Source organism: Pararge aegeria, chromosome 17 (genome assembly GCF_905163445.1).
Source record: "Pararge aegeria chromosome 17, ilParAegt1.1, whole genome shotgun sequence".
NCBI classification, from domain to species: domain Eukaryota; kingdom Metazoa; phylum Arthropoda; class Insecta; order Lepidoptera; family Nymphalidae; genus Pararge; species Pararge aegeria.
In genome coordinates, this window is record NC_053196.1 from 8,025,384 (window position 1) to 8,041,488 (window position 16,105).

At 35.2% G+C, this 16,105-nt stretch overlaps 1 protein-coding gene across 2 annotated transcripts in view; it reads left to right on the forward strand.

The window, feature by feature from the left end:
- Positions 1–16,105, forward strand: part of LOC120630933 (rap1 GTPase-activating protein 1) — a 204,507-nt gene that overhangs the window by 58,669 nt on the left and 129,733 nt on the right. For both annotated transcript variants that reach the window (XM_039900288.1, XM_039900291.1), the window contains one exon: positions 1,141–1,285. In XM_039900288.1, the coding sequence (XP_039756222.1) occupies positions 1,141–1,285 (145 nt within the window). The remainder of the gene's footprint in view (positions 1–1,140; positions 1,286–16,105) is intronic.

Consider the following 16,105-nt stretch of genomic DNA (forward strand, 5'->3'; position numbering starts at 1 on the left):
TGACTCCACACACCTTTAACCACTATATATGGAACTCTCAGGCATGCAGCGTGAGTGCGTGAGTGCATCGTGAGTGTATCACGATGTTTTCCTTTACCGTTGGAGCAACTGATATTTTAGTTACTTAAAACGCTCATAACTCAGAAAAGTTAGAAGTGCGTGCTTGGATTCGAAGTCGTACCTACTGGGCTAACTTTCGAGCTCCTACCCACTTAACTAATACTTGGTGTTATATTTTGGATAAAAGTAAAATTGTTATTTTTACAAATTATAGCTCACCTCTTTCACGAAGTGGGATAAAAACGCAAGTAACTCCGAAAAGTTAGGGGTGAGTGCCGAAGATCGAACTCGGTTACCGCGAAAAAGAGACCGAAGCAATAACCACTAGGATATCACCGCTTAAATAAAACTACCTACTTACTTGGTAGTAAAATTAAATATATCGAAACCAACGAGATAAATTGTAGCTACCGCTCTGAAATATACCTTAACATTATCATTAATGTTCCTATATTGTTTGCAAAAGCATTCCCAAGTTACCTGGAAATTATTTGCGTTGAATTTAGATTAGAACAATATGCTGTAGTTAAACGCAAATGGTCGTTAATAATAATTTTACCTTTCTCCAACTAATTTATCTAATGACTTTTAAATAGGTAGGTAGGTATGTTAAGCGAATTAATAAAAGCTACCTCTTTGGCGCAGTGGTGAGAGCTGTAGTCTTATAAGTGGGTGATACCTAGTTCGGTCCCTGGTAGGGGCAAACAATGGAAAACTTATTTCTGCTGACAGCATATACAATCATAAAGTAAGGTAGGGTTCATAATGTCTAAAAATTGTATACAATTGCACTTTCGTGGTTAATCGGTTGTGCTTATTATTCTGAGTACGTACCTGTAATATTGTTGATACTAGTAAATCCTTTAAGCTAAGCACTGAAATTATAAAGCAAAAAAATGTTCAAGTTGCTTTTCTTCTAAATTTAAATATATTAACCGTTCGTGTTGCATCTAGTGCCACCTAGTGGAGTAACCCCGAACTAAGACAGCATGAACGAAGCCAGTGTGTTATTAACGCCATCTACCGGGAATACTGTGAACTACGGCAGCATTGTTTACTTAGTTCTGTTTTTTTCCACAGGCGGCAGCACGTTTCGGCGCCATGGAGCAGCTCCACGACGACAGGTAGCGCTCGAGCTCAGCACGAACTCTTCGAGCTGCTTGAACGAGTGCAATGTTCTAGGCTTGACGACCAGAGGGCAGTACTGCCACCATATTTTTCTCAGGTAACAATTTTTTATGAATGAAATAGTAAAGACGTATGCACGACGGACAAATCGTAAACAACCATAATTCATGAATATTATGCTTATAATAAAATAATGTAGTTGTACATAAATCTGTCCTCTACAGTAATGGTTTTTGATATTTCCTTTTCCACACACACACACACAGCAGTGATATCTGATATTTCCATTTTCACAAGTGTATAATGTATTACCTAGTTCTAGCGTTTTAGACATCTCAACTGCGCTCATTCGATAGCACCTAACCTAAACTTTCAGATTTGAAAGTAGCGCTGTCATGTCAATAATTATCATGTCAACAAATGGGCGGGCACCCGCTGCTCGACTTATGTATTTGGTTGTGAGTTCCAAATTAACGACTGATGATGATGACGATGATGTATTAATGTCGTCTGTCCGAAAAGGGTAATTTAAATTACTTAGGCCACCTCTTTCGTACCGTTATAAATTAACTAAGTCCAGTTCCGTATCTTTCATATCTTTATATCTGTAATTTTATTTTTAATAGTCTAGCCAGTATCCATACGTAATCTCATGCCCCTATGTTATAGGGGTGACAACCCTTTACTAAAGTTTTTTTTCAATTTCAACTAATTTAACTACTTAGATAGTTTCTTGAAATTTTAACTTTACAGATCTTTTCATGAACTATATGTAATAATTTAGACCTACTTTAAAAAGATTGATTATTAACTATCTAGCATCAGTCAAAATTTGGCGAAAGACCTCGAACGAATGATTTCCTATATATAATATCCCACTATTGGGCATAGCCCTCCTCAACTAGTCGCTTCTCCAACACCAAGGTAATGTTAAAGCGAACAATCGGTCAATGAATTTTCCGCTTCTGTGCACTGACCGTTAGAGTTCAACAGACAGTGGGTTCTATTATTCGCTGGTTTCTCGGTACTTAATATAATCGTCGGAAATGGTAGTAGGCAAGTATAAAGATGGGAACCGACCGTGGGGTGTCAAGCGGAGCATGTCGAAATTATCTTGTCACGAACGTTATGCCCTGGAGAACTTTTACCTGTTGTGTTTATAATTTGCCTTTTCTTGACCGCTGCGATGTTATTTCTTACTAACAGGTATCTATTGCAAGAGGTTGTGGTAATTTTTTAGGGGGCGTTCGATTAAAGTAATTGACACACACAATCAACATAAAATCGTAAACATCGTAAACATCGTAAAGATGAGATCTTTTCTAAACTTATCATAAATGTATCTATATGGACTACCTACGTCTCCGATTTAGCTGAGTTTTTATACGCCATTGGTTGCTTGGAAGAGATCGGTATGTAGCGATAAAGCTGCCAAATTGTTGCAAAGTTGCAGTGTGTTAACTTGTTATTAATAATCTTCCTGTCCCTTTATGTGGTTTCAAATAAAAGTGTATTAATTCATTAATTAAAAAAATATTTAATATCATTTACTCCATTACACCTTCACCAATCAGGTTGTGGTAAATTCATCTGATAATTGAATATAACGAAAATTAAATATATATGACGTTTTAAAATATTTTTTATATGACGCGAAGTACCTAATTGGTGAAGGCGCAATAGCGGCGTGCCTATATGATTTATTTCAGAAAATATTAAAGCCTATTTTATAAAATTTCACAGCACCTGGATAATACCATGTTTCATTTGTATTTGCAATGTAATTTAGAAAACACCTTGTCACCTAATACCCTAAACTGTTAACCTACTGCAGTCCCGGGCGGAAAATCTAGTTCTACAAACGTACACATTTTCAGATTCGTCCAAACACCCCGTCAAAATTACTCAGATCTCATAGAGATAAACTTAAGACTGTTTAAAACTATTGCTAAGTAGGGCATAAACGAAGTAAGTTAAGTGAATATATAAATGGCTTATGTACTTTTAGTTCTTAATATTAATTAATAACAGAAAAGTAGGCACTCATTTCTAAGATCTGTGCACGATGCCGATTCCTTTTTTTTTCTTAGGGAAATCCTTTTTGATACCGCCGCGTAGGAGTTTCATGGGTTCTTCTTATTTTTCGGACTGGGCCATTTTGCGCACGCAAGCGCTTCGCTTGTTGTACGTTGAACTTTCCCGCTGTTGTTGCTTGCTACTCCAGTCAACCCACCTCGTTCCAGCAGCCTAGCAGGCGGCCCAGGTTTGCCAAGGTTTTCCGGGAAATCGGCTGGGCATCCAAGTATACTTCGCGTTGTTCTGCCACGCCCATGCACTCACGTACGTTAGTGTTTGCTCGGACTCCATACATGCTCTGCACAGACAATAGAAGACACCTACGACGGAAAGATGTCTGTTTAATGGGCTGTTATAATTTCCACCACTTTCCTGAGTTTGCCTTTGTCCAGGCGGAGTTAGGCGTTGATAGTTGATTGACAGCATTTGACCATAGTTGGGAATGTTTCATAGGTTATATTGGTAGTCCTACCCGGCTCTCCAGCCCAAGGTTCCTTTCATTGAACTAAATAGAAAAGGACCTTTTCGACTCTTGATATACAAAGCCGTATAGTATAAACACCAAGAATATAAATATTTATGAGTATGATAATATCCGTAGCAGGAGCAGGGCGATTCATAATATAGTCTTACCAACTAAAGATTTAATTGCCAGCACATTTAAAATTCACCCCTCTACACCGTTCGGGATAGTTCATTACAATTAATAAATAATTATATGATTCGTGCTCTTAAGGTTTTGATTTTTTTCTAGAAGGTAATATAATATTATAAACATGAGTAGCAGTACGATTTTTAGCAGTAGTAGTAGAGCTTTTTTATAACAGAGCTCACCGCCATGCTTATTTCTGCCGCCAAGCAGACCTAAAGGGCTTTGTTGCCAGGCAACTACGCCTAGGTTGAGGAACACGTAGCGGCACTTTGTAAGGCTTATTCCTTACATGCCCTGCCAAGTTTTTTTTGGCTGGTTCAGTGTTTACTTTGCGGACCTATGCGCCCATCGGTCCTCAAACTAAACACTAAAAGAGAATTTGTTGCGTTTATGTACTTATTGAATGTTTTCCTTAAAACTTTTTTCCTTGGTCTACTTATACAATGATTTATAATAATCGTTAAGGGCAAAGGCTTCCTATCTCATGAGCGTTTCGAACTTAGAACCTCGACTCTGCACAATAGGGGAAGGAGGGGTTCTATAATCATTACTACATGTTAGTCATAGTACTGGGCTCTATGTCCGAGGCAGCGGAAACATCAAACTTATAGAAACCTTATTTTTTTGGTCTGAATACCGAGGACCTAGTGAGTGACCGTTCTATACAGTAGACAGATGAATGAACGAAGCATTTGTCAGATCTCAAACATAAACCTTAGCCATGAGTTGGTATAATGGAAGAAGGTATGAATAAATAAATATACTACGACAATACACACATCGCCATCTAGCCCCAAAGTAAGCGTAGCTTGTGATATGGGTACTAAGATGATTGATGAATATTTTTATGAATAATATACATAAATACTTAGAATATACATATTAACACCCAGATACTGAAAAACATTCATGCTCATCACGCAAACATTTTCCAGTAGTGGGAATCGACCCACGCCCTTAGACACAGAAAGCTGTACGCTGCAAACTGCGCCAATCGGCCGTCAAAACATAATATAACGTCATGTGGGGTATTGATGACATAAGGGTGAAAAATCACCCTGATTCATAACTCAAAGTAGTAAAAAGATAAAGGGTACCGAAATCGTTCTCGACGTAGAAAACTAATAGAAAAAACACTAGTGCAGAAATGTGGAAGTGATACAATATATAACACTGCTCAGAGCAACAAGATTGGCTTGTACTTAGGTATTTATCAGTGTTGTTTGTCGAGTTCTGGCGCCATGCCTCAGTTTTACAGACATTAAATATCTATCCAGGAAAACGAGGAGTTATATTGTTTATCCTTAGTTAAGTACTGTAAACTAATTAATAATTGCGCGATAGGTTGAGAACTAAAGGTCTAATGGCCAATTACTTTGGTCACTCATCGAAGGTCATAGTATAAATATTATGTTTTGATGTTCTTTAAATTCACTGTTGGTTTATTTACCATTTAATTACAAAAAACTAATCTCAGTTTATAAATGTAATTAAAATAAAATGTTGATTAAAAATATATTATTATTTTAAAGTAACAGAACAGCGCCATCTCTTTCCGGTCATTTTCCAACTGTGCTAGGACAATGACGTTCTATTTTCCTTCTATAATAAGTAAATTTGGTTAATATATGTGCTATTAGTTCGAATCAATTGCTCAAGCCAACAAGTGGTTTCACTCACCCATACCTAGTTTTGATATTTAACAAAGCAAAGAAACACAATTTATACGTTGATACCTGCATCGTTATTATTGACGGAATTAATTTACGCTCTTTAACTATCTATCGCTCTCGTTTTTTCCACTGTTGTAGTTTTTTTTTAATTATAGTTTCTGTAAATGTAACCCTAATGTAAGCAAATATTCACAAAATATTATTATATAACCAAGTATTATAAAAACAAGTATAAAACATACAAATTAGATCAAAGTGAGTAGGTATATCTGACACACTCCGTTCCCTTTTTCTCCCTATTTCTAATAAACCCGTCATCAAGCGTTACCATTTTGTTATTATTGAATCATTTTAGATCGGATTTCTCTGAAATAGAAGAACAAAAGGGGCTTAGTTAATGCAAGCTTCCGTTCGAAATATTTTTGAATCGAAATATTTGTAAACATTGACGTAGCGAGCTATTTTTGTGATCTAAAGTACTCCGTGAACTATGTTTTATGAAAAAAATAGTAGTATTATTGCGAGACAAGAGAAATGTGTCATCAGACAAACCTTTAACTACCTTAGTTACATATTTTAATCCTTTAATCGGTAACCGATGATGATGATCACACACTGATCAGTTAGCGAAAATTCAGAAATTATAAATTCCCAAAATTCGGCCGCCGGGAATCGAACCCGGTACTTTAAACTTCAGCGCTCACCGCTGCGGCAGGAAGGCCGACAAAGACGTAGTATAGCAAAAAAAGGATTTAAACTTGTAAAATATCCCAGCCTCACAGCGAGAGAGCTAGATTCGGACTACGTCAATAAATATGGAATGAGGAGATCCGTAGAAGAACCAGAGTTACAGACATAGCTCAACGGGTCGTGAAGCTAAAGTGGCAATGGGCGGGGCACATAGCTCATAACCGATGGACGTTGGGGTCCCAAGGTAATGGAATAGCGACCTCGCACCGGTAAACGTAGCACGATCTCCGACGAGGTGGACGGATGGCAACAGGCGAGTCACATGGAGACGCTGTACATAAGCGGCGCAAGACCGTAGTATTTGGAACACCTTACAAAAGACCTATGTAGTGGACTTCAATCGGTTGATATGACGATGATGATCCCAGCCTCTTCGAAATTATCGCTGTTCCATCTATCTATCATCATTTATTTTCAATCGAGAGAGATGGTCATCATGCCAAAACCTGTCAATGATCTAACGGTGGTTGCCTGCCGCTTAGTTACGCAAAAAATCTCAATTGACCAAAATGTTATCTAAGCTGTGGTAGGTACTGTTATCACCGTTAGCCATTGGTGAAAGAGTCATTTCTTAATTAACTTTTGTGGTTCGCACCGAGGCGTAAATTTATTTTAACATCGATTAGTTTAAATAAATGTCCATAAAATCAATTAGACACGTAGTGACCACTTTTTTCTCACATAGATAAACTTCCGGTGGCCTAAAAACCTAAATTTTTGTTTTGATGGCAGATCTTAAACTATTCGTGTAGAGTTTTCTTATTTATTTTGTTTTAGATATGTTCTACATGACTTAGTTATATAAAAAGTGCTCTCCCGAAAAACGTCACGCGTCCGCTCTATAAACGTCATCGATGGGTACAGTACTCTTAGAGCCAGATTGAAGTAAAACTTTTATTATTATTTACATTTTAATGATTGAAAGAGTAAAATATTCCTGTGACTCCGCCATTTCATTTAATATTCACTTTTTTAATTTATATACTATTTAAAATTCATTAATATTACTTTCACATTTTATAAATATTTCCATTTGTTAAATAGAATAATTGAGAGTAGAAAATTGGAGGTTAGATCAGAGTCATTGAATATTATAGAATGTTGCAATCGTCAGAAAATTTATTACTAATATAATTATTACAAAAGTAATAAATAAACAAGTATATTTAGAGATTTAAAAAGAAACTTTGCAATTTAAAATATTTGTTTTTTAAACTGTTGAATTTTTATTCACTTCGCTATTCACAATTGATCCGTTTGAAAATATTGGAAATAAATAATCCTAATTGATTATGATATTTGCCACTAGCTGGGGGATAAGTCAAGATGACATACGACCAATCCAAATTTTTATTTTTAAATAGCGGGAACTACACCGACGTCTGACGTAAGCGCTACTTCCGTTAGAAAAAAAAACTGAGTTACTTCCTAGTCGCGCCTAAAGAAGTTTTACTTCAAAAATGGTTACAATCTGATATAACTATACAACAATAATAACGAGAAGGAATATAATTCAAGAACAATTTCACATTACCAATTTATAAACGAAATTTAAGTATACATAGATATACTTGTATTTAAATAATAATACAAATAGCTGAAATAGGTAGAAAATCTCACACTTGGCACTTTGAATATATTTGCCACATTTTATTGACAATCTGTGGACCCAACACAATGCAACCTGTATCGTGGAGTCCAGTATAGAAATATATTTGAATAATTTTTTAAATTTTGTTACATTGCTTGTTAAATACATTAAATACATTTTATACGTTGGCTTTCGGATGTATAATTTCAGATTTCACAGTACCTAATCTGCATATATACAGGTGCAATGCATTGCATACGATTAAGGACCGATAAAAGTAAAAGTCAAGATGCATCCAATGATTCAACATGACCTCGTATTTACTTGAACTCAATAATAATTGTTCCCTTTTACTTTTATATAGTAAAATAACAAAACGATGTAGTAGTAGAATCGTTGATGTTGATATGCAGTTTTGATCTTACTGTGTGGTGATGTCTTTTTGTTACTCGTTGGTGTTTATTTTTTTTGTGCGCCCTTGTGTAATGCATCTTATGGACGTGTTCAGTTGTTTCTTTAATATGAACTTGTTACAAGTAAGTTAGTTGATTTTATTTAAAATTAAATTTTTACTATAGCTGTTAAGTTTTTTTTCGTCCAAAAACGGTAAAAAATAGCTCTGTTAAAATTTTGAATTCGGTTCGATAAGACATATCGCATAGAGAATGCTAGCGACTTACCTGAAGCATCTCTAGTGCTTGAGTTTAGATAGAAAAAGGGGTTTGCTGATAAAAGACGGCAAAAAGGTCAACTTGTATTCTAATTTACGCTAGTGGCTTTGTCCGGGTTACTTTTAATTTACCGGGATTTTTATTTCAAGGAAAATAAAAAGTATACTATGATGCAAATGGGTTTAATTATTTCAGGACATACTTATATACCATATACCATATGCAAACCCTCTGTATCGATTCAAACTCGCGTGCAATAACTACAGACTCGAGTTCGCAAGGCAACTGTATCACTACAAACGGTTGACAACCGTTTAAAAACGTGGTGTGCACAGGCCCTTAGAGGTGTTGTAGGCCTAGCTTTCACATTAAACAACTAAATGGTCACTAAAAGTAGATAGATAATAGATACGTACTCGATAGCGATTTTCACAACGTTCTATAAAAACAACTTGAGTTTTATTTTTTACTCTAGCCAATTGACTTTTGCTAATGTTTTGTTTAGAATTGTACTTTTGTGACAACGTTTTCTGTAAAAGACCTCGGTTTTTAGGCCTTTAAATTTAATTTAGTTTCTACCATTTTGTTAAGTATAATTAAACTACTGTCTCTTTACGACAATTCAATGTATTATCGATACGATATAGTACAGGATTTAAGCTAACTGTATAGTATAGTTGAATGAAGCACATTTTTGCCTTTTTGTACTATGCCTAAATCAAGTTAAGTTTATTGACGCTAAGAATAAACAATAAGTACTTAGTAACCTGACGGAGGTTACTGTATGTATAATGTATAACCGCATATTGTAATTGTGTTTTAGTTAGAATATGCGGTGTCTACCAGCATTACATCACTATCTCGTTGACTACAATTCAGCGAATTACAGATATCATACAGTACACATAGATAGACATTTCGCTTTTGACCTATTGTCAGAGCCGTATAATTTGTGAGTCATCAACCTGTCAATTGTGGCTATCGATTGACCTTCACATATATAGGCTTGGTTACAAATACACACAATCTACTGAATTCAATCAGATAGGTAGTGAGAGATTTAGACACACCACACACACGTATCTAAGCCGAGTTGGAATACAGAAAGGGGCCACACCGGCCGTTACACGAACCTTTTCACGCCAATTTTGACTATACAAGCTTAGGAATTTATTTTTATCCTCACGCATGACATGTCGTTATACAAAACATATACTTTACTTTTAACGTATTATTTAAAGAAGAAAAAATCCATGGTATCATATTGCTCAAAATAGCCTTTATTTTAACGTTACTGACCGGATTATAGTACGATTTGAGTTTTGTTTAAAGTGATATGAAAGTATCGTTCCACCTAAAAACTAGGTATTTTAATTTGAATTGCGCTGACAAAATATGAAAAGTTATAAGGTTAATTCTTTACATTTTAAACATTATATGAGAATTAAAAAAGCATTGGAATTAACTTGTAGGTACATTCCTGTATGATTTCAAGAACATGCATCCATTTTGTTGTTTTTATTGACAATACCGACATTTCCTTACGTCTTACGACACCGAACTTGACTATATTACACTAAGAATTTTGTACATTTATTTTTCTAGTGGGAGAATACAGCCCACAATTGCAACTTTTTATGCTGGACATAAAATATATCGATAACCAGTTCTAAAACACATAATGCATAAAGCATAATCTGCAGTAGGTCAATCATAAAAAGCGCCACGTGGTTTATAAAATAAAAGTTGGGGATTGGTTCTTATCTTTTTGTAATTCATTCCTTCCTTCATATATTGAAGGAGGAAATTGTCTTAGTATGGGAAATATGTTGTTTTATTGAGTACCTAGTTATTATTTATTTGCTCTGAATTCAGTTTTGATGGCTTTCTGAGCCCAAGGTCGTGGGTTCGATTCCCACAACTGGAAAAAGTTTGTGTAATGAAAATGAATGTTTTTTAGTGTCTTGGTGTTTATCTGTATATTATAAGTATTTACGTGTGTACATTATTCATAAAAATATTCATCAGTTATCTTAGTTCCCATTACACAAGCTACGCTTACTTTGGGGCTAGATGGCGATGTATTTATTGTATAGTATATTTATGTACTTATTCATTGAAAAGATTTATTTAAATAATAAATGGTTTTTGGATCTACTTCAACAGCGAACATAAAATAAGTCAATAGATAACTTGGCAATGACCAAAACACTGCATTGAGATACTGCAAACCAGTTCATTCTAGATTCTCTGGACCTAAATATCCAATTGCCCGAATATTTGGCAAAGGCAATTTCGGATATAAGGCTAGCTAATGTTCGTGACTCTTTAATAAACTATGTGAACTTCTGTTGCACAATAAGTTCGATTTTGATTGATAAGTCATTCACCTGAAAGGACGACTTTTCACTGAGTGCTGCTAAATGAAGTAGAAATAACTCAGACTAAGAGATCGTTAAAGGAAGTCTCCTAGTCCTTTGTGTAACAAAATAAGAAGTCATTCATGGTCACCAAGATACAGGCTAGCTAGTGTGTAGACCACTAGCAATTGATTTGTTGATCTGTTTTAAAATAAAGTTATTTTATTATTATATTAATAATCAATCGATGTAGTGCTTCCCAGCAAAAAGAAGAAATATTATTCTTGACCACTTTTCTAACTAAATGGTTGTCATACGGTAAAATTATTTCGACAGAAAAAAAATACGTATTTCTAATTTCAAACCGAGAGCATTACTTGAACTAGTGAGATATACTGATATATTATGTTTGTGAATAATGGTTTGTGACGAAACCCTCACAAAAAATATATATGTAACTAGCGGACCCAAGCGCCATCTGTCGGGCTGATTTGTCAATCTAAACCATCCAGGGCGCCACCCAAACGCATACCAAAAAAATCATACAAATCGGTCCAGCCGTTTAGGAGGAGTTCAGTGACATACACACGCACACAAGAAATATATATATATAAAGATAGGCAAGTATCCAAACAGTTTACTTAAAAAGAGTTTTGCAAATACACGACTTATAATTTCGTCTTGGTTACTGAAGATATAGTATGAGTTCCCACTCGAATATTTTGGCAACCACCGCTGCGCTGGTTAAATGAGTTAAATCGTTAAATATGCGCTTGAACCAGTTTTCTTTGGAAATATACCAAATAAAGCTTTGCGAGTACATTGTGTATGCAACAGCGGTATTGTATACGAACTTTTCTATGAATTCGCTTCTACAGTTATGAATTTCCAACTCAAAGTTTGTTCTTGAGGCAACATTTCTGCAGGCCTGTTGGCCGGTTAGTTGGGTCGTCTCATCCGGACTTAAATAACAAACATTGATTGCAAATAATTAACCTAAAAAACAGTAATAAAAATAAAAAGAACAATGAAATAAATATAATATATAAGGCCTTTGCACACTATCATATGAAATTTGTTCTCGAAATCTGACTTTTTGGGCGGTGTCCGATTGGAACTGTGTATGGCAGTATAAGGTATTGCTATAGGTATATGCTTTATGTAGTGGTCAAACGGTCACTCCTTCAGCTCTGTCTTGCGAAGTCAGAAAATACTGCAACACTGATTTTTATTATAAACCAAGAAGCAGCAGCGATAGGGTATCGATACATTACATCAATCGAAAATAATTACGCTGTATTATTTAATCGGAAATGGCACTATTAAGCCGCTATATTTTATTAAAACATATAACTATCCGAATATATTCAAATAAAATATGGCGGCATACTGGCTATATATTAATTATATATATATCCAATGCGATAAGGAATATATTTTATACCTTCAACATTTAGAATGAGGAAACTTACTTGCCTACTGTATTGGGCAAGTCTGTAAATGATTAAAATCTCATTATAGTATCAGCCTTCGTAGTTATTTAAGTAATTTTCTATGATTTTTAACTTAGGTAGGAACGTGTTAGCAGTCAACTTGTCGGAACATCTGTAGATGCTTTAAATGTCATATTTTAATATATCTGAAATAAAAAACCCTTTTAGAGTGATGAGTTTCCCGCCGCCATCGTCGTGCCTATTCCCCTGTGTAACTGTGCTGATTGAAAATGAAAAGCAGGATAACTCTCTTCTAAAATATTTCCTACTATGTAGGTCATGATAGTTTTACTCGCGAAGTGAGCTCTCTAGTTTCTGCTGTCTATGAAAAATTCAGAATCGTTTATAGGTACCTACATACTTTTATTCGTTATTATTATATAGTTACGCTTTGTAGTTATTAAACTGCATTATATAGTTGCAAGGGTAAGAGTAGGTCAAAACCATAGCCAAATTTAGTCTGGAGGGAGGCTTTGGCCGTGGCTAGTTACCACCCTACCGACAAAGGCGTGCTGCTAAGCGATTTAGTGTTCCGGTGCGATGTCGCGTGAAAACCGATTAGGGGAGGGGTATGACTACCATACTACCTAACAGGTTAGCCCGCTTCCATCTTAGACTGCATCATCACTTACCACCAGGTGAGATTAAAGTCAAGGGCTCACTTGTGGTGGAATAAAAAAAAAAGATTATTTTGGAAACAAACTATTCTGTTTTACACAATTTTCCAAATCCCTCACTCCGCATCACATCGCCCGCCTGCTCTATAAGATGGAATTCTTGGAAGCCTATACTTCCCTGATTCCCAATTCGATGTTCATTCAGGTTTTATGCGGATTGCGTATAATCCTAAAAATAAAATATGTTTAACATTTTTATTTCTTTTTATCTTTGATCGACTACTGAAAAAAGTTAGGTTTAAGACATTGTTCTAATTAGGTAATACAAAATACTTGTTAAAGACAATAAAAAATAAGATTGAACATAATCATTAATAATGTGGGATATAAAACTTTATTAAATGATTTGATAACTCTAACGGTTTCACAACCGTTGAGACACAATTGCAACAGGTTGGGTCTCTGGACTAAGTCACAGGCAAAAGCAAGTGTTCATTAAAAATACTGCAAATCTCTTGTCTGCTATCGGTTACGTAAGTTATTCATTGGTTATGCAACTTTCGACTAATTTGGCGCTCAATAGCCTAGGTAGGCACCTAGCTAAATACTATTTAAGCAACACTAGGCTGTGTACTTCACGACCTAACCTTTTGTGGCTGATGATAAGTAAAAAAAAATTACTTATTAAAGAAATACCAACTCAAGAATGAGATACAATGTTTAATATAAAGTAAAAAACAAATAATGTGGGATATAATACTTTATTAAATGATTTCTTAACTCTAACGGTTTCACAACCATTGAGACACAATTGCAATAACATACTTGGGTCTCTGGACTAAGTTGCAGGCAAAAGCTACGTGGTTTGGTTGTGGTTGGTGAGAAGTAAAAAAATCACTTATAAAAACATAAAATCTCAAGAATAAGCTAGAATGTTTAACATAAAGTAATAAACTTTAATAACGTGGGATATAATATTGTATTAAATGATTGAGGCAACTACAGGTATAAAGGTTCTACGACCAGTCACCACTGAGACACTATTGCAAAACCAGACTTGGGTCTCTAGTTTAAGTTGCAGGCAAAAGCAAGTGTTCATTAAAAATACTGCATCTCCTGCCTGCTATCCTTAGGGAAGTGGTTACGTAAGTGATTCATTGGTTATGCAACTCGCGACTCATTTGGCGGTCGATAGCTTATGGAGCTACCTAGTTAAATACTAGTTGAGCAACACTAGGCTGCGTACTTCACGACCTAACCTTTTGAGGTTTGGTGTTGGACGCAAATGAACTTTGTTTAATCATAAACTTACTGTGCTATATTGCTGTTACATTCTATGCACAGCTAATTGGAATTAAAATCGTTCGTCAATATTTAGTTTTTAAAATCTGAGAATTTTAAAATTAATAAATAAGGGCTTTTTTGTTTTGTTAGTGTGTTTAAGAGATTATCTGGTGTAGTAAATCATTTATCTGGTGGGAGGTTACGGCCGTGGCCACCTGCAGACAAACGACAAAGATATGGCGCCAAGCGATTTATCGTTCCGGTAAGAAGCCGTGTAGAAACCATAGCGTATAACTGTTTTACCCCTAATTGGTTAGCTTGCTGCCATCATAGACCGCATCATTGCTGTTAAGGGCTCACATGTAGTGGAATTAAAAAAAATCCTTTTGCGTTTGACAAGACGGCCGACTGGTGCAGTGGGCAGCGACCCTGCTTTCTGAGTCCTAGGCCGTGGGTTCCCAATTCCCACAACTGAAAAATATTTGTGTGATGAACATGATTGTTTTTCAGTGTCTGGGTGTTTATCTGTATATTATAAGTATTTATGTGTATCATATTCATAATAATATTCATCAGTTATCTTGGTACCCATAACACAAGCTACGCTTACTTTGGGCTAGATGGCAATGTGTGTATGGTCGTAGTATATTTATTATTATTATAATAGTCCCTCTGTTGAGGAAGGTTTTAGGCCGTTTTATTTACATAAAAAAATAAACAAACCATTTGTGTGTTTATGTTTGGAAATCTTAAAAATTTAAAGTTTTCATAGTGTAAAGACATCTTGTGATCACGATCCATGTAATTGGATTGATAAACCGTTACCTTAAATAAGTGCCGCGGTGTGCGCCCTTTATTATAATGTTGTATCTGTTAAATTACTCCAGGGAGCGTTTATCATTGAGATGTTATTGCATCCAGAGTTACATACCAGAGGGACACACCAGACAATAACCAATAGGATAAATATGGCCGTTTTCAAGAAACCTAGGCATTTTACCAAATTTTCATTTCTCTAATGATAAACTATTGGTGAACGGTTGTTTTTTGTTCAGACATTGCCTTGTTGATCGTTAGTGAAAACGGGCATTAGATTTATTTTAACGTCGTTTAAATATAATAGGTATACTTTTTGCATGTTCTAAGCAGTGCATAGCTTAGTAGGTAAAACTTCGGCTTTCAAAATATAACAAGGGCAGCTTTAGGTAACCTGTAGTGAAAAGTTACTTTACCATATTACAATTTAACTACAATTATAACTTATCAAAAAAGGCAGAACGATGTAGCATATTTTCCGCCGGGGATTCAAACCCATGACTTTGTGATCCATAGTTAAACATGCTAACCAATTGACCAACGACGATAGAATCACTGCAGGATAGTTTGGAATAATAGATATTGAGAGGTAATAACGACTCACTGGCATTTATTAACACAGAATGCTCATTGGCGTCATGCTACGTTTCTAGAAAGCGAAAATTTCCGCTGTGGCTTTAGCATTTATAGTATAAAGAAAGTTAAGTAGGTATTTACAGTTTTATAACATTTGTCACTTGTCTTTTTGTCCTACAAAGGTTTGTATGTTCGTTTTTATGATTACAATTATTATGAGGCTGTGATATGAAGTTATTCCAAATGTAATATAGCAGATACAAATGTATTTAAATTGAATATTCTAAGATGTAACCATAAACTCATGACATACACACACCCATACACACAATATGAAATGTATGGTTACACACGTCTT